Source organism: Panthera tigris, chromosome A3, assembly GCF_018350195.1.
Source record: "Panthera tigris isolate Pti1 chromosome A3, P.tigris_Pti1_mat1.1, whole genome shotgun sequence".
Classification (NCBI taxonomy): domain Eukaryota; kingdom Metazoa; phylum Chordata; class Mammalia; order Carnivora; family Felidae; genus Panthera; species Panthera tigris.
Genome location: NC_056662.1, coordinates 101040309 through 101067044, shown reverse-complemented (window position 1 = coordinate 101067044; position 26736 = coordinate 101040309). Strand labels below are relative to the sequence as shown.

The window sequence follows — 26736 nt, the reverse complement described above, 5'->3', positions numbered from 1 at the left end:
TGCACTCTAGACTCCTGGTATTTCTCCAGCAAATGTAGCACATTCTATCTTATCCGTAGGCATGGCTTCTACACAGCCACACACCGCTTTCCAAACCAGGTATACATGAACTTTCCTTGAGAAAGAGTCATATTCTAGAAATGGGAGCATTCCCTGTAACATGCAGCACAGCACCTGGCCTGTGGTATGTAATTAATGAGTATGGGTGAATGGTGTCATTTTTCCCCACTGCTTAAGAAGAGAGCCCACAAAAAATCAGAGAGGCTACAGTTAAGCTTCTGGAAGGGAAGGCTCTATCCAGAGGGGGTGTGGTTATTTCAAGCCAACCCCCCTCTGACACTCCATCAGCTCCAGGCCAATCCCAGTTGGAATGGGTTGTGAAATGCACAACCAACAAAGCTGCTAGGTAAGCGAGAACTATTCCTGGGGGCAGCAAAGGTGTGAAGTCGGAAACTCCAAGCATGGTACAAAGGAAATTCTTTTCAACCAAGTCTTACAAACCCCACACCATTCGTGCCTCCTACAGCCAGAGGTGGGGGACAGTCACGAAGTGCTTGGGTGTCTATGCTCGATAAACACCACTCATGTTACCTGGGATCATTTTGATAGCTGTGTTCACTTCACTCCATTTATGCACCCGATCAAACTTCCAATCCAGGATAAAATTTCCATTATCCGTCACGACGGGACCCTAGAAGGTAATTTTCCATATTTACCAAGGATATAGATATAGGTGGGCAGGTAAGTGAAGGTGATGCCCAAATACAAGTATCTTAATGAACCCGCTCCAACCAGTACCCCCACCTCATGCTTTCTAGAAGGCAGTGCCATGAAGAAGTAATGAGCAGAAGCTCTGGAATGAGAGCTGCAGAGGCATAGAGGAGGCTCAGAAGAGCCATCAACTTCTGTGAGCCTCAGATTCCTCAACTACAAAAAGGGGATAATGATACATACTTTATAAGGCAGCTTATGTATAAACCATATGGGTAAGCATTTACCGCAATGAGGGCTCACAGTAAGGGTTCAATAATTCTCAACTATTGTTAGAATGAAAAACTACAGCAACAGACTATCAACAGGATGCAACATTCTCACCGCTTCACATTAAGCGCCGGGTAATGCAAAATAAGGCGGTGCTATCGTACCCATGGCTTCCCCAAGCAGGCGCTCCCACCAAAACAGGAAGCAGAAATGGGTTCTGGGGTCAAAAAAACCCAGGGGATGTTCTGCATAGAACTTGTTTGTGTGACTCGTCATGCATTTCTGTCCAGAGCCGCACATACGTAATCGTGGGGGGCTTAGCTGGCTTGTGTTCTGTATCTGGCCTCTGGATCAGAATTGGCCCTTCTGTTCCTGATGCCAAGAGAGATTTATAAGCCTCCCATGCCTCCTGAAGCCAGACCTGGCTGGTCCCCTGGTGGATCTGGGAGGGAAGAAGAGCAAACAAATGCCCAGGCTCCTAAGATCGTGAGATATGACAAGAGAAAAAAAACCCAGCTTGCTCAGGACTGCACTTAGACAAACTTAATGTGTAGATCACACATGGATGGTATTTCTACTGCCCTGGTGGCAATAGTTAGTTGGAAGCCTCACCCGAGGGGAAGACGCTCTGCCCAGGACCCTCAACCGGGACTCCAACCGGGCTGTTCACTGCGCTTCCCCGGCCAGAAGGCTGCATGTTGTGAGTACCCGATTTGATGTATTAACCCTTCTTTGTCCTTCTCTTCCTCTTTATGTTTACTATAATTACTTAATTCCATAAATCCCTTTTCCCTTATAATTAAATAAAACTTACCTCCATGAAAACAGAAAGTGCGGCTACCGTGAATTACTATTATTCAGAACAGGGGGTCGTTTTAGTTACTTAATCTAAAATTCCTCCACAGCTTTGGGCACTAGAAGGCATTTGGGACCACAAATGTTGACAGAACCCTACAGTCACAGGCAAGGAAACTAGGCCTCCCTGTCGACGGGAGGAAGAGGGGTGGGAGTTCCGTGAAGAGCCCCCACGAAGGCAGGAGGCTGGGGCTCTTGTCTGGAGTGACGGCAGCCACGACAGAGGACCTCCAACAGTCTCCTCCAGGCTCTTCAGCTACAAAGGGAACCACGCTCAGAGCTCTGTACAACCACTAGGAATAGGGACTGATTTTTTTGGGGGGGTGGGGGGACTGATTTTTAAAACATCACAAAAACACCAGGAAAAAAAAACACACCAATATAAAAATTCATCACAGAAGAGTCACAGAGAATTTGTTTTCTGTATCTTTCAAACTTGTTATACAGTTATGTCAATAATTACAGTTCATTTTTTGGGCTATCACTTTTGCTTGTTCGGTTATTTAAGTGTAAGAGAAAAAAAAAAGTTCTATGTAGCCCACTCTAAAAGCTGAAGAGAAACATTTTGGACTAAGTTTCTGAAGCATATTCCTAGAGAGGAGTTCATATCCCCCAAGAAACTCAACTTCTTGTCACATTTAATAACAGAATGAAGTAAGAGGATAAAAAGAAAATGACACTATGAAACCTAAAATACTTGCTGCCCAGTGTGGAGGGCTTCCCAGAGCCCATCTTTAGCCACCGTTAATCACGATGGTCCAGGCCGCAGGTACAAAGGTCAGATCACCTGAGGATCGTCAGACCCCAAAGGACAGACAGAAAGAATCACTCCCCGACTTGTACAGGGGATATGCACCGCATTAAATGTAGTCTTCTCTACACGAGTTTGAATATAGAAACTGGTAAAGCCAGTACTCTAAAAATAAACCAATAACCTGATTAAAAATAGATAAATAAAAGCTGACTACCCACGCTAGGCACAGAGGTCCTAACAGAAGCAAAAAGGACCCCACACTGAGAGCCTGAAATGCCCTTGAGAAACCTCCCTGGCCACTTACTGCCTTGTTGACGGCCATCCGAAGTTCAATCACGCCCCCAAACTTCTGGGTCACAGCTCGGCTCACTGGGACATAGGCCATTGGGATGACCTCAATGGGGATTCCCTTGTGCCACTGATCCCCAAGGTTCTTTGAATCTTTTCTGAAAAGAAAGTCAAAAAGTACAATAAATATAAATAAGCTCAATGACACAGATAAAAAACCGAATTCAGACACAATGAGAGGACAAGAGAGGTCAACAGAGACAAGAACACAGGGCTTCAAATATATTAGCTATATTTTACTATTTAAAAAATGAGGTATTTGAAGTAAATATGACAAAAATGTTAAAAGTGGTTATGACTGGCTTGTGATTATTACACAGGTATTTATTACTTATATTCTTTCTACAGCTATAATATCTTGTAAGTACATACAATTTTCTTGTTAATGAACATGCTCAGCATAAGCGCCTTCTATCAGATTCCTTGAAGGAGAATCTGAGAGCCTGGTCAAAGGCGAGGCACAACACAAGTCACACAAGTCACGTGTGAGCCCAGAGGAAGCAGGGCGTGCTGAGTCACTGCCCGTGGGCAGGGCCTGTCCTTCCTCTGAGGCTCCCTGCAAGGATCAAATGAGTAGTACATGAGGACGTGCTCCTGTCACAAGAGTGACAAGCGGTTAAGCTGTTTCCTCCTCCTTCCAACGCACACGTAACACAGCAGTATCTACCTTCAGCATGAAAACAAAACAAAATCCAAGACACGGCCCTAAGTCCTAGCCATCAAGCCTCAGAAAGTCACACAGTCCTTCCAGTTCTCTATTTCCTCCTCCATAAAATGGGGATGAGGCCTGGGGTCTGATCTACCTCCTCAGTGGACAGCTCAGAACACTGAACAAGGTACCTGAAGTCGGCAATCACGATGAAGCGACTGGCATAGCCAGCCACAATTTTCTCCTGGGTCAGGCAGCCTCTGGGGATGGGAAGAGGCAAATGAACACAAGGTAGGACACAAACTCAATTTGAAAACTAATGTCAGATACAACAAACCCAAATCCACTTAATGAGATACTTAATTTTCGATTCTTAAAGGAAGATCCCAACTCCATCATGCTGTGCGACGAACTGAACTGTGTCCCCCTCAAATTTCATATATTGAAGCCCTAAATCCCGATGGGTACTTGGAAGATGGGGCCCCTAAGGAAGTAATTATGGTTAAATGTGGTCATAAAGGTGGGGCCCTGGGTCTGACAGGATTAGTGTCCTTGTAAGAGACACCAGAGAGCTCACTGGTTCTCTCTCCACCCTGTGAGGGCACTATGACAAGGCAGCCAACAACATGCCAGAGTCTCCAGAACTGTCGAAAGATGTCTGTTGTTGAAGCCACCCAGTCTATGGCATTTTGTTAAGGCAGCCCGAGCTAAGAAATGCACTATGAAAACACAAGCCTGCCTGTGTCTGGGAGAAATGGTTCCCACTCAGGCCAGGCACAATCCCATCTAAGATGCATCTGTGCTCAGGGAAAAGTCATCTGAATCTGAGCATGGCATGAATGGAAGGGTCTATAACTTGAGAAGGACGAGCTTTGAACAACCTGTCTTGTCCACTATCTGCCATTTGGGAGTGATGAAGCAGAGAGAGCACGGTGAAATATTAAACATATTCTGTGTCACCCCACAGTCTGCTTGATTATGAGAACTGGCAGAACAGGCCTTCACCTTCTTCAACTCACCATTTCCTTCCCTCCAAATCAACACTGAAGAAACACCCAGGGGTGCCTGGGTGGCTCAGTCAGTTGAGCGTCTGACTTTGGCTAAGGTCACGATCTCAAGGTTGGTGGGTTCAAGACCCATGTTGGGCTCTCTGCTGTCACCACAGAGCCCACTTCAGATCCTCTGTCCCCCTCTCTGCCCCTCCCCCACTAGTGCTCGCTCACGCACTCTCTCAAAATAATCTTAAAAAACAAACAATACAAAACAAAAAAACACCCAAGAAATGCTTTCCAAATGAATGAATAAATATATAACCAAGCACTCACAGAGCTTAAGAGAAGCTTTAAAACAAAGATCACACACTCCCCTGCCCACAGACCTAATAATCTAGCCCCAACAACATATTTGGCTTAATTTGTACAGTTTTTAAAATCTGAATCAGCAGAAGAATGTAAATACAGAGAATCCATTAAGATGAATAACCTCACCGAAGAGGCCCAGGTTCCTAGTCACCAGACTGCTACTCATGACTAGAAATGCCAAGCCGGCTCTACAGCCAAAGGCCATCAACTTCCTAGTACGAAGACAAGCTGGCATACATTACGGTGGCCATTTGTTTATTCTGTCCTCCAATTTGCTTTGCTTTGCTCAGGATGAACTGGCAGATACTCTTCAGCAAGAAAGTCCCCACAACACTTACCCGCCGCCCTTGATGAGATTGAGATCAGCATCTACCTCGTCAGCACCATCAATTGCGAGGTCGATCTGCATTGGGGGAAGGAAGGAAAGACAAAGAAACTACTAAAAGCCTTGGGAGGTGAGGCTCTGTGCAAAGCTTGGACAAGGAATAGCTCATCCGAGCTTTAGCAGCCCTATTAGCTAGTTTTAGTTGTTCCCATTAACCAGTCAAGAAACTGAGCCTCTGAGAGGTTAAGCTAGTCCACTAGGGTCACCAGGAAACAAACAGGAGGCCTGGAAACCACACTGGGTCCCGCTTTTACCCATGACATTTCACTCCCTTTTCTTATTGATGGGCTTCTCTGTGGATGAGCTAGAATTATTTGAGAGCACACAACCCCAACATGGGTGACATCACCCCCAAGTAGAAAAAAAAGATACACAGTACATCTGTGGCATTAAAATTTCATGGGGGGGGGGGGGCTGGGGGGCTCAGTCGGTTAAGCATCCAACTTTGACTCAGGTCATGATCCTGGGGTTCATGGGTTCGAGCCCCCATGTTGGGCTCTGTGCTGACAGCTCATAGCCTGGAGCCTGCTTCGGATTGTGTCTCCCTCTCTCTGCCCCTCCCCTGGCTCGCACTCTGTCTCTCTCTCAAAAATAAATAAAACATCTTTAAAGAAACTTAAAACTTCACTGGAGGGGGCAACAGAAAAAAGGCTGAGAAACGCTGACTCAGAAGTCTCCATACTAGTGTGGCAAAAAGAAAGACAGTTTCAAGCAGACACAGAAAACCCAATGTATAGTTATAAAGCTGACACACATTGGACATGATCTGCAACTGGACACTACTGAGGCACCCCCACTGTGACCCCCCCCCCCCCAAAGCACCTGTCAGGGCTTGTCCACTGCCACCATTAGGAAATTCCACCACCAACCCCAAGAGCAGTCACGGGCAAAATGGGTTCATTTATCTTTTGAAATGTAAAATCAAGGAAGCTATGTACTTCTCTTCACTACTGACCTCTGCATGAACAAGGTGGGAGTGTTAAGCATCGTTATTTAAAAGACCAGTACAAAAAACCCTCAGGGTACAAATCAGTTCAAGTTGCTTGGTCTGGCACAGGCGGAGAGCGTACAGAGCTTCAGCGGCACCGTGCTCCCACCCTTTCACAGATCCTGCCCTTGGTCTGAAGAGACAGCCTGCACCGCTTCTCCCTGCCCCACGTGGATCCGAGGGCCAGGCCACGCCAGGGCGACTCTCTGGGGCCTGGAAGTCTGCAGCCTTCTTTGCAGGAGCCGCAGGCCCGCCTTCGGCCCACACCGCTCTCCTCACAGTGTGGAACGCGAATTCACACGGTGCCCTGCTCTGCCCACAGAAATCCCCCAACAAGCCCTTCCCATGGTTCCTACTAAGCCCTCGGAGGCCCACAGGTACCAGGACGACACAGGTTAGTAGACCATCAAGTCCCACTCTGCAGTTTGGTTTGCGAGCTGCCATAACCCCTCCCCACTCTTCCGATCCAACCGCTTCCACTGTGCGCCAATGTATTCTACTCACTTAGTCCCTGCCACCCCAGCTGGCCTGGGCACCGTCCACGTATGCCACGGGCCGGCCTGGAGTTGCTCCCGTGGCTCCCATCTACTCCTCTCCGGAACGCCGTCTCCTGCCCTGGCCACCTCACCTTCAAGCTCTGCTCAAACTTTACCTCTCCCCACAAAACCCTTCTAAGGAGCACTGCTCCAGAGCCAGAAGCATCCGAATTCACATTCAAGCTCTCTACCAGTTACAAAAGGTGTGGCTCTGGCAAATGGCTTGTCCTCTGTGTCTTTTTCACATCTGTAAAATGGGATAATGATGGTATGCACCCTCAAGACTACTGGAGGTTAAGTAGTTCAATATCGGCATAGCGCTTAGCACCCATACCTGGTGCACAGGCAGGGCTCAGTAAATGCTAACTGTGAGTATGCTGCTCACTCTCATCAACTCAGTCTCCTCTGTGTTCAACCACCTTTGCTGTAACATAACACCTAACTGTAATCTGTTTTCAAATGTCCGTGGCTGCCTCAGAAGATTATTTCTTACCTCCACTTAGTGGTAAGCTCCACGGGCTCTTACACTTCTGTACCAGGACCATAGGAAGCCCTGGATCCACCCAGGGTTCGTCCAGTCCCCCCTCACCACAACCACTGAGCCCTCAGGGTTAACCACAGGGAATGTACTGGAAACTAACAACCTCTCCTCTAGTGACCTCAGCCAGATTTAACATTCAAATTCCCAGGAGAAAATCTAGCATGACTCACTGACCTTTCTCCAAGACTCAACAAGATACCGAGTCCATGAACAAGGGACAGCCTTAAAAAAGGAGACCGAAAGACAAAGCAGCCCAACTCTCTTACCTCTGGGTGTCGGTCCAGGTCACTGAGAGTTAAGCCATACTGCAAGATGAGCTGACGGGCCTACGGAGGACAAGAAAAAGCACCCACAATCATTTACTCTGAGCACGTGGCAAAGATTCTCAGCATTCTTTTGGATTTAAGTGTCAGACACGGAGTCCCAACCAAGGCTCTCTCCCAAACCCAACTGTGCCCACTAAGAGTAGGAGACACAGCTTTATGAATGGCAAAACTAAGTTAATTCATCCCGGGAGCCAGAAGAAGGCAAACAGCATACAGTGAAGATCGCCAGTGCCAGACTAAGAGTTCCTCCTCCGTGATCTGCTATTTAAGACAATGCCATGGGGGCACCCGGTGGCTGGGTTGGTCGAGCATCCAACTCTTGATTTCGGCTCAGGTCATGATCCCAGTGTCATAGGATCAAGCCCCGCATGTGGCTCCACGCTGAGTGTGGACACTGCTAAGATTCTCCCTCTCCCTCCTTCCCTCCCACCCTCTCTCTCTCTCTCTCCACCCCTCTACCCCCTACCCCACTCACACTCTAAAACATAAAGAAGTTTAAAAAAAGACAATGCCATGGACTCCTAAAGCTTATGGTAATACAGTATTAAAAAAAACAAAAACAAACAAAAACAAACAAACAAAAAAAAAACTTCCTAAAAAAGGAACTGAATGGATAGAGTGATTTCCAGGCTATAATGTTGAATAAAAATAAGCAAAAGGGGTGTCTGGGCATCTCAGTCAGTTAAGCATTTGACTCTTGATTTCAGATCAGGTCATGATCTCACACAGTTACTGTGATCAAGCCCCATGTCGGTCTCTGCGCTCACAGCTCAGAGCCCGCTTGGGATTCTCTCTGCTCCGCACCCACTTGCATGCACATGTGTGTCTGCTCTCTCTCAAAATAAATAAACTTAAAAAAATGTTTAAAACTAAAAAATAAGCCAAAGAATATATCCACTCCGCAGAGTATATTAAAGGCAGGATGACCAGAATGACTAAGTGAAGAGCTCAGCAAATGGAGAACACCACACTGGGAAAGACCTGGGATTTACTTTATAGACGTGCCTCATAATAACCTTTCAAAGAGGCTGACCAAAAACAAGAGAGCAGTGATTACTGCTACCACATGGCCCTGAGTGGGATTTATAGCTGGAATAAATATACCTTGAATCTTCAAGTATGACCACCCAAATCCAAGTGATAAGGATCTGTATTCATGCCTTTGCTTACCATAAGCAGAGGGACCAAAGGATAAAAAAAACTTTCTCCCAAAGGCATGTCTTGAAAATATTTTGTTTAAAATGAAAAGCACCTGAGATTAAGAATCAGAAGGTCTCAACTCTAATCTTAAATGAACCAGCCACATGACCCTTGACAAGTTTTCTTGGGATGGATGAAATGACCAATGTCAATCTTCAAATCCAAAATCCTAAGAGTCAAACCAAAAAGATCCTGGAATTTGCAATATATGGGCCTTGTTGGGATCCTAATCAAACAAACTATAAAAAAATATTTTTAAACGATAAGACAAATAAGGGGAAATTTAAACCCTGAACCCGTGGTTCATGGGATCGAGCCCTACACTGGGCTCTATGCTGACAGCATGGAGCCTGCTTAGGATTGTTTCTTTCCCTTTCTCTCTGCCCCTGTTCTGCCTGCACGCACACATACAACTCTCTCTCTCTCAAAAATAAACTTAAAAAAACAGCCAAGGTAGAGGAGAATGGGGTACAGATAAAAAAAATTGGCCATGAATTGGTGATTACTAAAACTGGGTGATGGGCACATGAAAGTTCATTATGTGGTTCTTTATCCTTTTTGAGGTATGAAAATTTCCATATAAAAAGCTAAAATAAATCACTGACTGAAAGTAGCAAATTCAAAACAAAAATAACTCCATGATTCTGGGGAGCCTGGGTGGCTCAGTCGGTTAAATGTCTGACTCTTAATTTCAGCCCTGGTCAATCTCGCGGTTTGTGAGTTTGAGCCCAGCATCGATTCTTAGGATTCTTTCTCTCTCCCCCCTTCTCTGCCCCTCCCCTGATCTCTCTTGCTCTGTCTCTCAAAATAAATACATAATGAAGGGAGAAAACAATAAACATGGTATTGCAGAATCATTTCTCAGTTCCTAGATTTCTCCAAAAGTAGCGCTGAGAAACCATCCCAATTCCAGACCCTGATGCTATAAGAACAACGGGAAAATCTGGAAGGTAGCCTCTAAGATGACCATCCCACCTCTTGGTCTTCATGCCTTTGGATAATCCCTGCCCACAGAGTCCCAGGGTTGGTCTGCGGGACCAATGGCACACAGCAGAAGCGATGCAGATACTTCTGGGATTGGTTTATAAAGAATGCCGGGGAGTAGGTAAGGGTGGCATGCTCTAGCAAGATCTCTCCCTCCTCCCTCCGCCCCCTCTCTTATCACACACGGCAGGGGAAAAGGTTGCTGTGTCCCGGAGACACTAACAGAGCCTCTCCCAAACAGCCTGTGAAGAATGAAGGCCTGCAACACCCACATGACTGAGCCTGGAACCACAGCTGAGTCTTGAGATGACCGCAGCCCTGGCCAACAGCTTAACTGTAACCTCATGAGAGACCGAACCCAGAACCGCCTAGCTAAACCACTGCGGATTCCTGACCCTTGGCAACTATGAGATAATAAATGTTTGCTGTTAAGTTGCTAAATTTGGGAGTAATTGGTTCCATAGCAACAGATATTGAATACAGATGGTGTTAGAAAAATGATACAAACTGCACAGAGTTCAATGTGATAGTCTACCATGCAAATAAAACTGTGTGATGTACTATGATTTCCTATTCATCTTATGTACTTTAGAAATACTAAACTGCATTCAGATATATAACAAAAAAACTGGGTATCAGGGAACTGGTCTACACTGGACAGTGTAACTGTTCCATAAGGATGTCTTCTTTGTCCATCTAGATTATAATCAGAGTATGAGAGAGCACATTTTACATACTCTTGCCACCCTACAGCAGTTAGCATCATTTGAGCCAATAGTTGGGTAAATAAGCAATCATTCTGAGTTCATTCTAGGAATTACCTAGTGCAAACCCCTGTTTTAAGGAAGAAATGGATGCCCAGAGAGGTCACAGTGGTAAGTTAGGGACAGAGTGAAGACCAGAAATAGTCTCCTGCCTTCCTCTCTTACCTAGGGACTAAGAAGGGAATCAGAAGGAAAGGAAAACAGAGAGAATGGTAAAAGAACAAGAAGCAGAGAGGACAGGCCCATTTATAAACGGAATTGAAGTCATCTTATATAATAACATGCTATTAACGATAACAATTTTAAAAGGAGTTCTTTGAGGTCTTGGCATTCCTCCTCTACCTTCTCCCAAACTCCCGCCCCATGTGACCAACTCAAATGTCATCCTTCCCGGGAAGCCCTCCCCAATTCCCCGGGCAAGGAGTAGGCTCTCCTTCCTCTAAAAGGCACATTATCTCTACTTCTCTACCATTTAATTATAAATAATGACCCACGTAAATGTAGCATTAATTCATCCAACAAACACGTACAGAGTGCCTAAAAGCCAGGCACCACACTGGGCACTGGAGATGATGATTAACACCTCCCATGCATAGGAGCCTCACATCCCTATGATACTACGCATATCCTCAGTGATCACCATGTCCAACTGAATTCTGCCTCCTCACCACCACCAGCAGCCACCCATCCCAGTTCCCATCCAAAGTCCAGCATGTGATAATGCCTAGGGGCACGGGTACCCCAGTGTTTATAGCAGCGCTCTCAATAGCTAAATTATGGAAAGAGCCTAAATGTCCATCAACTGATGAATGGATAAAGAAGATGTGGTTTATATATACAATGGAATACTACTTGGCAATGAGAAAGAATGAAATCATGTCATTTGCAGCAACGTGGATGGAACTGGAGCGTATTATGCTGAGTGAAATAAGTCAGTCAGAGAAGGACAGGTATCACTGTTTTCCCTCATATGTGGATCTTGAGAAACTTAACAGAAGGGCATGAGGGAGGGGACAGGGAAAAAATAGTTACAAACAGAGAGAGAGGGAGGCAAACCACAAGAGACTCTTAAATACAGAGAACAAACTGAGGGTGGATGGTGGGGTAGGGGAGAGGGGAAAATGGGTGATGGGCACTGAGGAGGGCATTTGTTGGGATATGCACTGGGTGTTGTAGGTAAGCCAATTTGGCAATAAATTATATTCATAAAAAATAAATAAATAATAAATAAACAAATAGTCCAGCATATGAAAGGAGCCCCATGAGTAAGTGTTGTATGGCTTCTGCAAGCCCTGGGACCCTCATCTTCCCAGACAATAAGCATTATTTATTTATTTATTTATTTATTTATTTTCAATATATGAAATTTATTGTCAAATTGGTTCCCATACAACACCCAGTGCTCATCCCAACAGGTGTCCTCCTCAATACCCATCACCCACCCTCCCCTCCCTCCCACCCCCCATCAACCCTCAGTTTGTTCTCAGTTTTTAACAGTCTCTTATGCTTTGGCTCTCTCCCACTCTAACCTCTTTTTTTTTTTTCCTTCCCTTCCCCCGTGGGTTTCTGTTAAGTTTCTCAGGATCCACATAAGAGTGAACACATATGGTATCTGTCTTTCTCTGTATGGCTTATTTCACTTAGCATCACACTCTCCAGTTCCAACCACGTTGCTACAAAGAGCCATATTTCGTTCTTTCTCATTGCCATGTAGTACTCCATTGTGTATATAAACCGCAATTTCTTTATCCATTCATCAGTTGATGGACATTTAGGCTCTTTCCATAATTTGGCTATTGTTGAGAGTGCTGCTATAAACATTGGGGTACAAGTGCCCCTATGCATCAGTACTCCTGTATCCCTTGGGTAAATTCCTAGCAGTGCTATTGCTGGGTCATAGGGTAGGTCTATTTTTAATTTTTTGAGGAACCTCCACACTGTTTTCCAGAGTGGCTGCAGCAATTTGCATTCCCACCAACAGTGCAAGAGGGTTCCCGTTTCTCCACATCCTCTCCAGCATCTATAGTCTCCTGATCTGTTCATTTTGGCCACTCTGACTGGCGTGAGGTGATATCTGAGTGTGGTTTTGATTTGTATTTCCCTGATGAGGAGCGACGTTGAGCATCTTTTCATGTGCCTGTTGGCCAGGATCTGCCCTAGCTTTAAACAGTCCGTACCCCTGTCCACAACATGGAGAACTCTGTACACTGACCTCAGGAACCATAGGGGTAGGACCTGCTCCCATCTGCAAGTCCTACAACTCTCCCTTCTCCCCATCTTTGACTGAACTCCACACGGGTCCCCTGTGAGTGTGGCCCTGCATACACAGGGAAATCAGAGTCACAAACAACACGAGCTTCCCACACTCATAACATGAGTTATGGGACGAACTGCGTTCCCCTGAAAAAAAAAAAACAAAAAAACAAAAAAAAACCAGGTTGGAGTCCTAATTCCCAGTACTTCAGATTGTGACCTTATTCGGACATAGGGTCTTCACAGATGTAATCAGGTTAAAACAAAATCATTAGGCTGAGCCTGGGTGGCACAGTCAGTCAAACATCCGACTTTGGCTCAGGTCATGATCTCGTAGCTCGTGGGTTCGAGCCCGGCATCGGGATCCATGCTGACAGCTCAGAACCTGGAGCCTGCTTCAAATTCTGTGTCTCCCTCTCTCTCTCCCCCTCTTCCCCACCCCTCTCAAAAATAAATAAACTTTTTTTTTTTTTTAAAGAAGGGTTAGAAAAGACAAAACTAAAAAGATAATAGGACAAAACAGGCCACGAGCACCAAGAATAAGACAAACATCCTAGAAAGAAAGAAACACAGAAAACAGAGGCAAGAAAATTAAAGGAATGATAGAAAAAAAACCTCCCCCAAATTAAAGAGTATGAGTTTGCAGAATGAAATGTCCCAGCAAGTGCCCAGAAGAATAGATGAAAACGAACCCCACACTAAGACACAGTATGGTGAAATGTCAGAACACTGGACACAAGGAAAAGATAATATCAGGGTATAAGGGTTCAGAGTGTAAAAAACCGGTTTCATACAAAGGATCAAGAATCAGAATGGCATCAAACTCCTTTAACAACAAATGCAAAATGACACAATAGAGAAATGCCTTCAAACTTCCTCAGAAAAGATCTAGTATATAATTCTCTAAGCCAAATAACCAACTTCAAGAAAGGCTAGAATAAAGACATTTTCAGGGGCCCCCGGGTTGAGCATCCCATCCCTCTCTCGATTTCAGCTCAGATCACCGCCCCAGGGTCATAGGATTAAGCCCCGCATCTGGCTCCGTGCTGTGTGTGGAGCCTGCTTAATATCCTCTGTCTCTCTCTCTAAAAAAGTAAAATAAAAATTAAAACAACAAAAATTTTTAAAGACATTTTCAGACATCCAAAGTTGTCAACAACTTGGCATCCCACACACTTAGCTTCCCAAAGGATGTACTTCACCAAAACTGAAGGAAACAAAAGAGGTGGAGCAGAGGGAGAAATGAGGAGAAACAGGACCAAGAAACAGGGCGATCCAAAAGGGGAGAAGAGAAGGAAGGTTCCTGACTGCAAAGTTATGTAACACGTTACCAACCCCGAAGACCCAGAGACTCGGCCAAGACGAGATGGATGGAGCGGAATACCCAGAAAGAAGTGAGATTTTCCCATCTGGGTAAGAGCTTGGGCCTGAATTAGTAAAGTGCACGTAGATAACCAAGCAAATGAAAAAAACAAAGGCAACATTTACTTCACTTGCAGGAAAACAAAGTAGCAAGGAGGTTAAGGAAGAATAATCACAGCACAGGACACAGTTCAGCTGTAGTTTGGACAATCACAAACAACTCTGTAAACACTGAGTAATGCTGCACCAAAATGTAACTGTACTGGAGGATTAGGAGAGAAAGCTGCCTGTGAACTGGGGAGCAAGGAGATAAAAAAACCAGCAAACACCCACTTCCATTCATCCATTCCGTGGAGATCACGCAAAGTTGAAAAAAAATTTTAAATAGCAACAAAAGCATGTCGTTTCCAGATACTAGAGCAAATACCCAACCAGCTAAGAGTTTTAAAACTGCATATACTACGCCGTGCTGCCACAGGATACACTCAAATATTCAGAGTGAGTACGTGAATGCGTCTAAGGCCACACTTCCAAGGAGCAATCCTCAGAAAATAAACTCCTCTCCTGCTCCTGGCTCCCCCACCTACAGCAACCCTGGTACACAACCCAAAGCCACACCTCCATGTCCTCGGGACCCAGAAGATTCAGCAGCCAAGTGCCAAGATGCAGAATGGAAAGCAGGACATACCTGAAAGGAGGTGGGAATGCAGACAAGGTTCAGATTCTCTTGTTTCACTCTTTCAGCTGTGGAGACAAAAGCCATGTTGGTGGTTTTTCACTCTCCTCACTTTATTTTTCTTGTCAGGTGCACATCTGCTCAAGATCCAACAGAAAAGGAAAGGTCTGGGGCGCCTGGGTGGCTCAGTCGGTTGAGCATCCGACTTCAGCTCAGGTCACGATCTTGCGGTCCGTGAGTTCGAGCCCCGCGTCAGGCTCTGGGCTGATGGCCCAGAGCCTGGAGCCTGCTTCCGTTTCTGTGTCTCCCTCTCTCTCTGCCCCTCCCCCGTTCATGCTCTGTCTCTCTCTGTCTCAAAAATAAATAAAGGTTAAAAAAAGAAAAAAATTTTTAAAGAAAAGTAAAAAAAAAAAAAAAAAAGGAAAGGTCTATTCCCCCACTGACAGCCGCCTTTCATTCTGTGTCCCCAGCCTTGGTGAGAAAGTTTGTGAACACACATCGCACACACAAGACAGGGACAGGAGTAAATACTAACTACGAATAGAGCCATGTCAGGTGTTTGCTACTACTACGTACCTGGCAATATTCAAAGACTTTTGTACATGTGAACTCTTCTCATCCTAACAACCCAAAGGTAAGCTGCAATTATTATTCCCACTTTACAGATGAAGAAACGGAGGCACAGATAGGTAAAGTCACTGGGTAGTTTTATCACTAACAGGTGGCAGAGCTGATATCCCATGCAGTCCAGCTAGCTCCAGTCTTAACTACTTCCTTATATTGCCTCTCACAGAAAAAGGAGAACTTTACATGCATAAAACATATAATCATTTATAGGCCACCAGAGGGCGGTTAAACAGGGTTTACTTATTCTTTTTGGATTTGTGCATTTCGGTGAGGGGGAGGGATCTTAAGAAAAAACTACCTTATTAAAAGTTCCAATCTTTTGACTCACTGGGTCTGCAACATGGGAGGTTCAGAAGCCACTATTATGAAATGCACAGTAATTCCTTTGCCCTGCAATCCTCCACACACTCAATGGTAAGGTAGAAAGGTATGTAACACAAAAGCCCGTGTTAAGGCAATAAGGATTCCAGCAGCCATCACGCCAGCACCACAGCCACTCTTTTAAAGACAAAGTGTTCCTGGACTTTGTCTCCTGAGCACTGCCCCCGCCTTGGCACCTAGAAGAAGCAATCAGCATTCAGGCAAGTCTCTCCTGGGCTTTGTTTTAACAAACAAAAGCAGGGCAGTAAAACCTGTTGAGCAGCCACAGGGGCTGATAATTCCAGAGCCTTTCCTAAGCTCAGAGACACCCTAATCAGTAAGCCAGTACCTGCAGGAAGGAGCCACCAACTCTGGGTGCCTCATATCCACTCCAGGATCACGGACAGGCGAGCCTGCTCTGAGCTCAGTTTGTCCACCTGAAATTAACTGAGGGACCCAAAGGCTTTAGAAGCCTTGCTTCAGGGCCCCAGGGGCCACACACAGGACCACTGATGAGGATTAAAATTCTGTTGAGATCTCCTCCTAAATCAGCTCCTACCCTCCACATGAACAAAGTAAACAAAGCCAGGGCATCCCCCAAAGTTGGCTGAAGAGGCCCAAGAATACCTCTCAGAAGAGCAGAGCTGGGCAGGTGCCAATGCTGTGCCCCCCCTCCATCCCCCTCTTCCACATCTTCATCCCCGTGGCCCCCACAAAACATCCAGACAGCCCAAGAGCATACCTATTCGCTGTACAGCATGAACGATTGTAGAGCCACTTCCAATTCCCAGCACTTGGTTATTCTGCCAAAAAAAGGAGAGGAAAAACAAAAACTCATTAATACCATATGTGACGCCCTCTTTAGCCCACTTCCTAGATCAAGGTGCTGTGCCCATTTGATAGCAACATAAGCACTGAACAGAACCAACTGAGAGTACTTTAGCCTAGTGCCCATGGCAGTTTATCAACAGCTCCTTCTACTCTCATCTGACACTAACATCACCATTTCCTCCTGTTAAAAAGGTAAACTGAGGCACATTAAAAATTTTAAGAATGTATTTGAGCAAGTCAGGCCGCATTCAATCTGGCAGAGACAGAAAGGAGCTCCGAGGAGCTACACGAAATGAGACTTTTACAGCCAGAAGGAAGTGTGAACAAGGAAGTCACAGCAGGCAAAACAGCAGACTGGTTATTGCCAGGTTACTTTTCCTTAGGGGACAGTAGGGGCCACTGAGGCAGATTACCTAACTAGTGCCGAGCAGACAATTCCTGATGGACTAACAGAACATTCCATTTCTGGGAGGGCTGAAAATGTAATTAAATCTTCTTTTGGTGATACAGGCTTAACACAAGTGACTTAATTCGGGGCCTGTTGTCTTGCTCATTGATGAGGGAACATGGGGTAAGCTGAGGGCAAAATACAGGCTGGCACCACCACCACCCCCTGCCCCCCAGGGTGGAAATATGTGTGATATTCCCTGGACACTCCTGGCTACCCAAGAACAAAGGAAAGGGGTTTAAGTGCTTGCCATGGTGATGTGGGAAACTAAGGCAAATGAAAAATTAAACTCCCTTACTGCCTACAGTCCATTGACAAGTCCTTGAAACTGGCAGAGTAACCCCCCTCTAGGAGCTCAACTGTCTCCATGATGGCACTTTGCTAGGGGCAAAAGAGAACCTTGGCTGAACATTGTCCCAACCTTCAGGAACCTGTAAGTCTACTTCCTTAATCTCAAGCACCCCAAGATATACGCTGGCAATCATACTCTGAACTTATTGCCTACCGATATACATCTGAAAGGTCTCATGACTGAGGTTTTACTAAACAGTAAAAAATGGCATTTCCCTAGCTAACAGCTAGCCCCTCAAGGTCCTGGAAACCTTGCTCCAAAATCCCTTAGAGACTTCTATATCCCTATGTATATATATATACATACACATACGCACACACACATATATGTACACACACACACACACACATATGTATATGTGTGTATATATATATATATATATATATACACACACATACATAGTGAGTAACCTGTCATGACCCCAGTGCAGCTCTTCCTGTCCACAGGGTCCTGTCTCCGTGCCTTAATAAAATCACCTTTTTGCTCCAAAGACCTCCTCAAGAATTCTTTCTTGGCCATCGGCTACGGACCATCCCACCATCACCCCAAAACTTCATCATTTACAGCAAAAAAATTCACTATGGGCTTCCCCTTGCACAATGAGTTGTTAATCAGTTGCTGGAACTCTAAGAAATTTGACACAAAATATTTCAGCATACTGAACTTCCTGAAGTTGCTTATTCAAAGTAAGGTTATGTAGGAGGTAACTGATATTGTGAAAAGATTATTTAAAAAAAAAAAAAGAAAATTACGAGACTTATGTCAATATAAAATGAATAGGTCATAGATTTCATTTAGCTCATTAAATTAATGAGTGAATGGGAAAAGATGTTACAACCTGTCCACAGGAAAAACCCTAGAACCGAAATTCATATGCAGTCAAGAAATGTTGAAATGAATTTACAAGAGTCTTACGATAATAATCAGTTGACTCTCATAAAATTTGCATTTCTATGAACAAAAATTACGTGCATTAAGAGTGTTCTACAAGTTAAAGGTCTCTCCACAGAGTTGTAAATGGCCTAGTGGAAGGCCATTCCAAAGAAAGGATATTTAGTAATGTCTTTTGCTCATTTCCTTAAATTTTGCCTTATGGTGTTGAATTCTTCGCTAAAGTGGAGATAATTAGGGTTGAGGTCACAAGGGATTGTTGTGAGATTTGACTTATATTAACATTTAATAAATATTCTCGGTAAGTGCTTAATGAATGGTAGCTTTTGCTCTGGTTTCTAGCTGTTTTGCCTTAGTCTGGCAGGAAGTTGCTTAGGAACTGAGTGAGCTCCACATTAGTTCCTAATTGTAGTACCCTGACCCTGTTTTGCTGTTTGTGGTCTAACTGACCCCGGGTGGGCCCCTACTCTGCCCCTCGTCTGCTCACAGGGATTCTCCCCCTTTCTTAGGATAGCAGGCTCCTGAGGCCTGTTTCTTGTCCTTTGTACTCACAGCACTCTTACCCATTGTCCCTACTGCAGGTGAAGACTCTCTCATAATCCTAACTAAGCTTCACCCTCTTCCCGTATTGAGGCAGCCTTGTGCAAAATAGGGACCTTCTGGCATCAAGTGGACGGATGCTGATGTGGTTTCCTATTTCAAAACGTCTGCCATCCCCTTCAGACAGGGAAACTGAAGCGACTCCATGGGGGGGAAAAACACCCTGCTTTTTCGCTTTTTCCTGCTTCTATTCTTGCTAGTGATGAGGGAGCCAAAGGCAAACTGAGGGCAAAGCACAAGCTAACACCCCAGACCCCTCTCTCCAGGTGGGATATGTGACATTCCTCAGGCACTTCTGGCCGCCCAAGACCAAAGCAAAGGGAAAAACAAACTGACAGAGATCACAGTCGTGCAGGACGTGGGTCTCCATCAGTTTGCAACTGTTTTGTTTTTTTTTAATTTTTTTTTTAACGTTTTTACTTATTTTTGAGACAGAGACAGAGCATGAACAGGGGAGGGTCAGAGAGAGGGAGACACAGAATCTGAAACAGGCTCCAGGCTCTGAGCTGTCAGCACAGAGCCCGACAAGGGGCTCGAACTCATGGACCGCGAGATCGTGACCTGAGCGGAAGTCGGCTGCTTAACCGACTGAGCCACCCAGGCGCCCCAGTTTGCAACTGTTTTAATGATTTACAAGAAAAAAGGCAATCTCCCGAAACCTACAGACTCAGCTTCCCGAAACCCTAACATCACCCTCCCCCTCCATAGTGATGTGGGGAACAATGGCAAGAAAATGTAGATAAAATTAAATTTCTTTATAACCTGCAGCCCATTGACAAATACTTGAGATAGGCAGAGCAAGACATTCCTCCGGGAACTCCCCATGGTCTTAATGGTCTTAACGTTAATACTTTGCTAGAGGGAAAAATAACTTTAGCTCAAAAAAAGCAAGGCCTCCAGTATCTTCTGAGTCTTCACCAGCATATGAAAGTCTGAGAACTTCCCACTGCCTTTACACACACCCCCTCGCCCCAAACTCCCAGGTATATAATCAGTTCGAACCCCAGAGCAGCTCTTTGGCCCACCGGTCCTGTCCCCATGCTTTAACAAAGGCACCTTGGCACCAAAGACATCGCAAGATTTCTTGGCCATCGGCTCTGGACCCTCACCACCACCACTTCAACCTCATCCCTAGGACTGTGTGCACCCCCCCACCCTAAACAGGCCTTAGGGTATCGATAAAAGTATGTCCTCCTTGTAAAGGTCAGGGAGTTCAGGGTATCTTTAGTCTTCTAGCACAATAGATAACATCTAAGTACTGATGGGGTGGGGTCATCATGAAGGGTTTTCGGAGACTCCTAGCTCCAGGGCATAGGTATAAGTGACTTATGGGGAATACCTGGGCACTCATCCTTTTCTTTTTTAATTTTTATTTATTTTTAGGTTTTTGAAAGAGCTAGAGAGTAGGGCAGGGGCAGAGAGAGGATCCCAAGGAGCCAAGCAGGCTCTTCGCTCAGCAGAGCCCAACACGGGGCTCGATCCCACAACCCTGGGAGCCTAAATCAAGAGTCTGATGCTCAACCAATTGAGCCACAGAGGCACCCTGCACTCATCCTTGTTTTGACCAGTTCCAGGATGCCTGAGAGGCACATACCCCAGGGCCACTGTCCTCAATAAAAACCCCGGCCCGCAAGCAAAAATGGGAGTCTCTCTCCTTTCCTTCCTGGGTCTCCCAGACACTCAGGTCTGCTATAATCTATCCCTCGCACTATTCAATAAACTCTGCTCTCACTTCCTACCAGCTTGAGTTTGATTTTGATCCTGTGTGAAGCCAAGGACCCTCTTGACTGGTCCCGAGAGACCCTCTCTGGTTCCTCAGACCTGGCCAGGCTGCATCACCCTAAAGGTTACTTTGGACTCTACCCCTTCTGCTCACTTCAGGGAGGCTCTAGATGGTGGGCCTGGTGCCCCCCTGAAGTTTCCCTGTGATGCCACCAACCTGAAGATGCCTGTGATTAGTCGCTGAAAAGTCACTGAAGCTAGAAAACTCTGCCTTTCACTCTTAGGGTATACCTAGGCTCTGTGTTTTTTGTACAGCTTTTCCTTTCTGACTGCCCCTGGGGATTGGCCAGGACTCTTTCAGTACTCACCTGCAGAACATTTTTGTAAAGCCAGCTTAAATTGCACATTCATTTTAAGTAAGCTAAATCTTTTGCCTGATAGGAAGCAGCGAGTGTTAAAAAAAAAAAAAAAAAAAAAAAAAAGGCCCCAAATGGAGTCACTTATGCTAAGCCCCAGGTCACCAAACCAAGACTTGACTTAATTACAGTTTTGGCTCTTCCAGAAAGGGAATCTTAAGCCAGTCAGTCAGGAACTGTCTGATCAGCACTAGCTAGGTAATCTGCCTGAGAGAACTCTGCCATCCCCTATAGCAAAGTGACCTTGTAATAACCAACCTGCTTTTATGCCTAGTCCTAGGTCCTGTCCCTTCTGACTAGAAAAGTCTTTCATTTTGCAAAGCTCTTTGGAGTTCCTTTCTATGTGCTAGCTTGGATGCTGCCCGATTCATGAACCACTGAATAAAGCCAATAGATCTTTAAATTTTACTGTTGAATTTTGTTTTTTAATACTTCATAGGAGACAAAAAATCCTGGGGGCAACTCAGGACAAATTGAGAGCTAGAGCCAACACCCCTCACTCCCCACAGGACAGACACCCAATGCTAGCCCCTGGGCCCGTATCTGATACAGTCCTTCTCAAAGCAAGACCACAGCTCAAACTGTAAAGGATTAGAAAGCATGACCAACAAGCGGAGAGAGCTGCAAAAAAGAAATGAAATGTTAATATCCCAGCCACTAAAGCACTTCCAGCTGGGCCTCTACCTACTGATGGCTTTACCCATTAGCCTCTGTGCTTGCTACCTGATGGAAATCACTTTGACTAACTCATAGTTCCCAAATCACCAAATCCACCATGGGGCCCTCAGAAGAGAGCTTGTTCTGGGTCGGTATTCCACCTTCAGTGATGCCCTCATGAAGGCAATGCATCATCCAGTAGTCATTTAGCTACCTGCGCAAACGTCAACAGTAAGGTCTTCAAGACAAGTGAATGGTAGGTCACAACACAAAAACAGTCAAAATAGCTGGATATCTGGGGGCGCCAGGCAAGCGTCCGACTCTTGATGTCCACCCAAGTCATGATCTGACAGCACAGAGCCTGCTTGGGATTCTCTCACATCTCTCCCTCTGAAAATAAATAAATAAACTTAAAAAAAAAAAAATAGCTGGGTATCTTCAAGAATGAGAAAATTACTTAATTTACTGAGGCCTACGTAGGCTTGACCTGACTCTCACACCTGACCCGGAGCTGACAGCTCTAGCTATACAGTCATCCTCATTACCATACACTGACGTCGCTCACAGGCTCCCAGCAGGCAGGTGGCACACAGATGAACTCTGGTGAGTCAGACAAGCTCTACGCAAGACTCTTCCCTTTGTGGAGGAGGCCAGGAATTACAGACAGAGGCCTGCCAGGCGCAAGCTCTTCAACCACGTGGTTCTCCTACCATGGAATCAAATGACTGGCCCAGGAATCAGTGTCCTAGCCAAAGCGAAACAGAGATAGCCAAAGGCTGCCTGTGAGGTGGCCCAACAGCAGGCAGCTGCCAAGCAAGCTCTTCAGGAGGAACGGGCCCCTTCTGATGGGCAATACCAAACCACGTGTCATATGAAACACTTCTGCTGACCAACTGGAGCTACTGCTCACCAACTTCAAGCTAAGTCGGTCAAAGAAACAAAGCCAGGCTCCAAAGGGAACAAAGGGAGCTACAGACCTTCAGGAGAACATGGCCCTGCATGGTAACCCATCCTGGGTGGCTATACTGCCAGGAACAGGCACATCTGAGGTCAGGGTGGCTACCCAAAGGGTTCAGCTGAGAACTCTCCAGGTTCTCCATCCATCCAGATGTGGAAGTGGTCACCACAGTGGAACACCAATGGGCTGGGCAACTGGAAACCCTACACTCCAGAGATTCTAACTAAGCAAAGGGCCACCACAACCTCCATATTTGTGTCCACACTCCACCAACTCAACCAACATTTACCAGGCAGGCCCTGCTGCAACCACCATTGAGCAAAGATAAGGTTAACTATCCACTAAGAGCTTACTTACTCTTTAGGAGGATAGGAGAGATAAACATACAGATGACTAGAACATAAGACACCATAAAGCATCTAAGGAGGTATAAAGCACTACAAAATCGAAAAGATCTCCCTGCTACTTAGGAGGCTAAGGAAAAACCGAAAGGAGGAAATGGTCTATGAACCAAACCCTGAAGGACATATACGACTTTAACAGGCAAGGTCAGAGGACAAGAGCGAGTATTCTAGGTAAAGTGTAGTGATGTTAAAACACACTCTATGCCAGTAGTCTGACTTTTCCAATGTTCTGGTACATGGAGGACAAAGGATTATAGAAGGAAACAAGACTGTGGGCTTCAGGAAAAGAACCACAGCCTCTCTTCCGTGCATTCTCTCCAGCTGGCCCAGTACCGAGCTCGCAATAGATACTTTAGATGTTAACAGGGACATTAAAATGAGGCCACCTGAGGGCCACTGTGACAAGAGCAGATGAGCGCTTCAGAAGATGATAATGCATCACTCGGTAGATTGGCAGAGGGGACAAGATAAGGGCAACTGCTATCCTCTGGCCATGGGGAGAGCTTAAACTGGTAAAGGTGATAGGTCAAAGGGAAGGGTCAGCTCTAACAACATTCCAAAGGTGGGACCAACAGGACTTGGCACATGACCACCTTGATAAACTGACACAAGTGAACAATTTCAAGACACAAGGCACTAGAAGAAAAACATGGCTTAGATTGGGACAAAGGACACCCCTCTCCCCCAACTCCCCAGAGGGCAGCTAGTAGCTAAGCCTTGACAATCAGGCACATGACTATGTTCAGTAAATGTGTAGATTTGAACTCTCCTGTTTGCAGGAGTATACAGGAAATGATTTTCCTTCTCCCTGAAGCAACATTTCTGGCCACCACACTAACTGCCTGACACATATTAGACACTCAAATACCTGGCAAACGAATGAAATGAACAAATCAACGTTTAAAAGCAGAAAATACAAAATTCAGGTAATGTTAGCATCTCAGGAAGAAGCTCTGTAGGCAAAGCAGATGCAACTGAGATTGGTGTGAGGTGCCCCAAAGTGCCAATGAAGCTCTCCCCATGATCACCCGGTAATTTCACAGAATAATGTGGCTGGAATCCAGTGTTTTGTAGCTCTAGCCTCAGGTGGGGGCTTACAGATTTTTATGTAAGCAAATACATTATAAAACGAAAGTCAAGAATACTTAATGTCAGCAAGTATTAATGTAAATAATAGGAAAAGGTATGTACAGATTTCATTTACTCATCTATTAATTACTCACTTTATACAGGCATTTTGAAATTTCAGCTTACTGTCCCAATTTTTCAGCTGAGGCACTGAATCCCAAAAGCAGAGCCAGACTGCACATTTTGCATTGTCTCTGAGAATTCCCATGGAAAACTCCACTGCTAACCAGACTTAGAACAAAATACACCAGAACAGGGCAGCTGGGGAGCTGGTGGAAGGGCACTGGAATAGGAGTCACTCAGTTTGGGTCCCGGAGGATCCCTGGGCATTCCTCTACAAAACATGTTTCCATAGAAACAAGTTACCACACTGGTCCCTCCCACTTAGTCGAGCTGTTTGAGGATCAAACATCATATATCAATGGAAAGTAACTCTATATGCTGAAGCATTAACAAATGTAAACGTAAAGAACTATCATTAAAGGAGAGAGGGAATCTGATACCACTTTCTAAGAAATAAAAAGAGAGACAAAAAGCCCAACAGAGCCCAGGAAACTCCACCAAAGGGCAGAGATACTCCACTTGGCTCCGAGGAAGTACCACAATTAAGATAATTAACCTGACTGATAAAAGCAAATCCACTCTGGTTAAGAGACTTCACCGAACAGCACCACACCCGCCACTTAACAAGTGGGGCCACGACCCCACCGGTAACACCTAGACATCTCGGCGCCCCAACCTTACAGAACAGCTTCCTCCAAAATGCAAGCGCCCACCCACCCCTGTGAAAAGCAGGAGGTTTAAAGCCTGAGTCTTCCTGTCTCTCTTTCGCTAGCGAGTACACTCAGGACCGGACGCGCGCCACGCTAAGAACCTCCTTGGAGTGAAATTTCAACGCAATTTTCAAAACAGCTCTCCACTTCCCAGCACAATAAAGAGCGATGAAGAGCTCTTGGCAGCCTCAGGACTCACCATTTGCCATTTGTTGATAAGGAAGCCGCACGGCAAGTCCCCGCCAGCCCCACTCCAAACACATCAGACACCACCAGACACCACTTTGCAAAGTGTTACCCCGCCGGACAAGGAGTCTTTTTAGAAAGCTCAACTTTTAGGAAACTCGCCCCCAACTGATTCCACATCTAAAAGATCTTTAAGGAGCAAGGAAAAGCGCGGGGGGTGGGGGGGATCTAAACCCGGATAAAGTGTGCACCCTCTCTCCTCTCACGCACCCCCCCGCCCAGAGCGCGCAACAGGAGCCCATCAGGCAGAGCACAGGAGCCCCACGCCCGGAGCTGCTCACCCTCACGTGGTTCTCCACCGCCGCGCGGCCCGCCAGCTTCTTGGCCTCCTCGGCCTTGGACATCGTGGAGGGGGCCGGGCAGGCGCCGTTGGCGTCCCCGCCGTAGGTACCTGTACCGCCGACGCCGGCGCGGGTCCCGGACTGCGTGCGCCCGGGAGGCTGCACGTGGGAACCCAGGACACCCCAGCTGTTCCCGCCTCCGCCAGAGGCCGCGCCCCCGGCCCGCCCGGGCAGCGGGGCCAAGACCCGCCCGTAGAGGGTGCTGAAGGGCCCGGGGCGCTGCATCCCGACGCCAAGCTCCAGCCTCCGCCCCGGTCCTGCCCCCCGGCTCGTCCGGAAGTGTGGTCGCTCACGCACAGAACGTGCGCCTGCTGCTGCCGGAGTCCTTGATGGGAGGTGTAGTTCTGTGGCTTCGGCAGCCCGCACCCACGCACCAACGGGAACTACCAGCCCCACAATGCTGCGCGACTGGCGAGCAAATAGCCCGCGACGACCTTCGGTGCGACGGCCCGTGTGTGGCCCGAGTAGCCAAAGTCCGAACCTAGGCGTAACACCTAGCAGAGATGCGTTTACGCCGCGCTTGGGAGGGTCCCGGGGGTTTTTCTTTCTGCCCTCACAACCGAGAAAGGGGTGGTGAAGCTGACCTTGTCGGTTTTCCCAGTAGTAGGAGCGTGGCCGTGGACTCCTTAGGCCAATCGCTGTTCTGGAGACGTCGCCCCCTTTTGAGAGTGACTGCTCTAGACACTCCCGGGGAAATGCACAAGCGGTTTGCGCAGGCTTGTTATTGGACAGAGAACAGGTTCTGAACCCAGGTTCAGCTGCTCCCTGCTGGAAAATCAATATTCGAGAGACAAGTAACGGTGGGAAAAGAAGGTTATTTTTTTATTCAGGAAACCGGCAACCTGGGAAGATGGTAGACTAACTTCTCAAAGACCGTCTTCCCGATCAGGCGAAGCCTGAGGGTTTTTAAGGGGAAGGCATTGGAAAAGGGAGGAGAGCTAAGTGCAGAGAAGCAGGTGCCAGGCAGCTAATCGTATGTGGATGTGACCTTAAACGGACTTGCTGGAGTCAGCGGCGGC

General features: G+C 46.3%; 1 protein-coding gene across 2 annotated transcripts in view; it reads right to left on the bottom strand.

Annotated features, from left to right (window-relative positions):
* Nucleotides 1-26370, bottom strand: part of RPIA (ribose 5-phosphate isomerase A) — a 31387-nt gene extending 5017 nt beyond the window's left edge. Inside the window, exons 1-8 of one of the 2 annotated variants that reach the window (XM_007082460.3) lie at nucleotides 25658-26368; nucleotides 16693-16753; nucleotides 14976-15031; nucleotides 7665-7724; nucleotides 5287-5351; nucleotides 3779-3847; nucleotides 2895-3036; nucleotides 592-691 (exon numbers count right to left, since the gene is read on the bottom strand). In XM_007082460.3, the coding sequence (XP_007082522.2) occupies nucleotides 592-691; nucleotides 2895-3036; nucleotides 3779-3847; nucleotides 5287-5351; nucleotides 7665-7724; nucleotides 14976-15031; nucleotides 16693-16753; nucleotides 25658-25942 (838 nt within the window). In that variant the 5' untranslated portion in view covers nucleotides 25943-26368. Of the gene's footprint in view, nucleotides 1-591; nucleotides 692-2894; nucleotides 3037-3778; nucleotides 3848-5286; nucleotides 5352-7664; nucleotides 7725-14975; nucleotides 15032-16692; nucleotides 16754-25657 lie in introns of both variants that reach the window. The other variant, XM_042981952.1, reaches the window with a different exon arrangement.
* Between the last annotated feature and the right edge of the window lie 366 nt (nucleotides 26371-26736).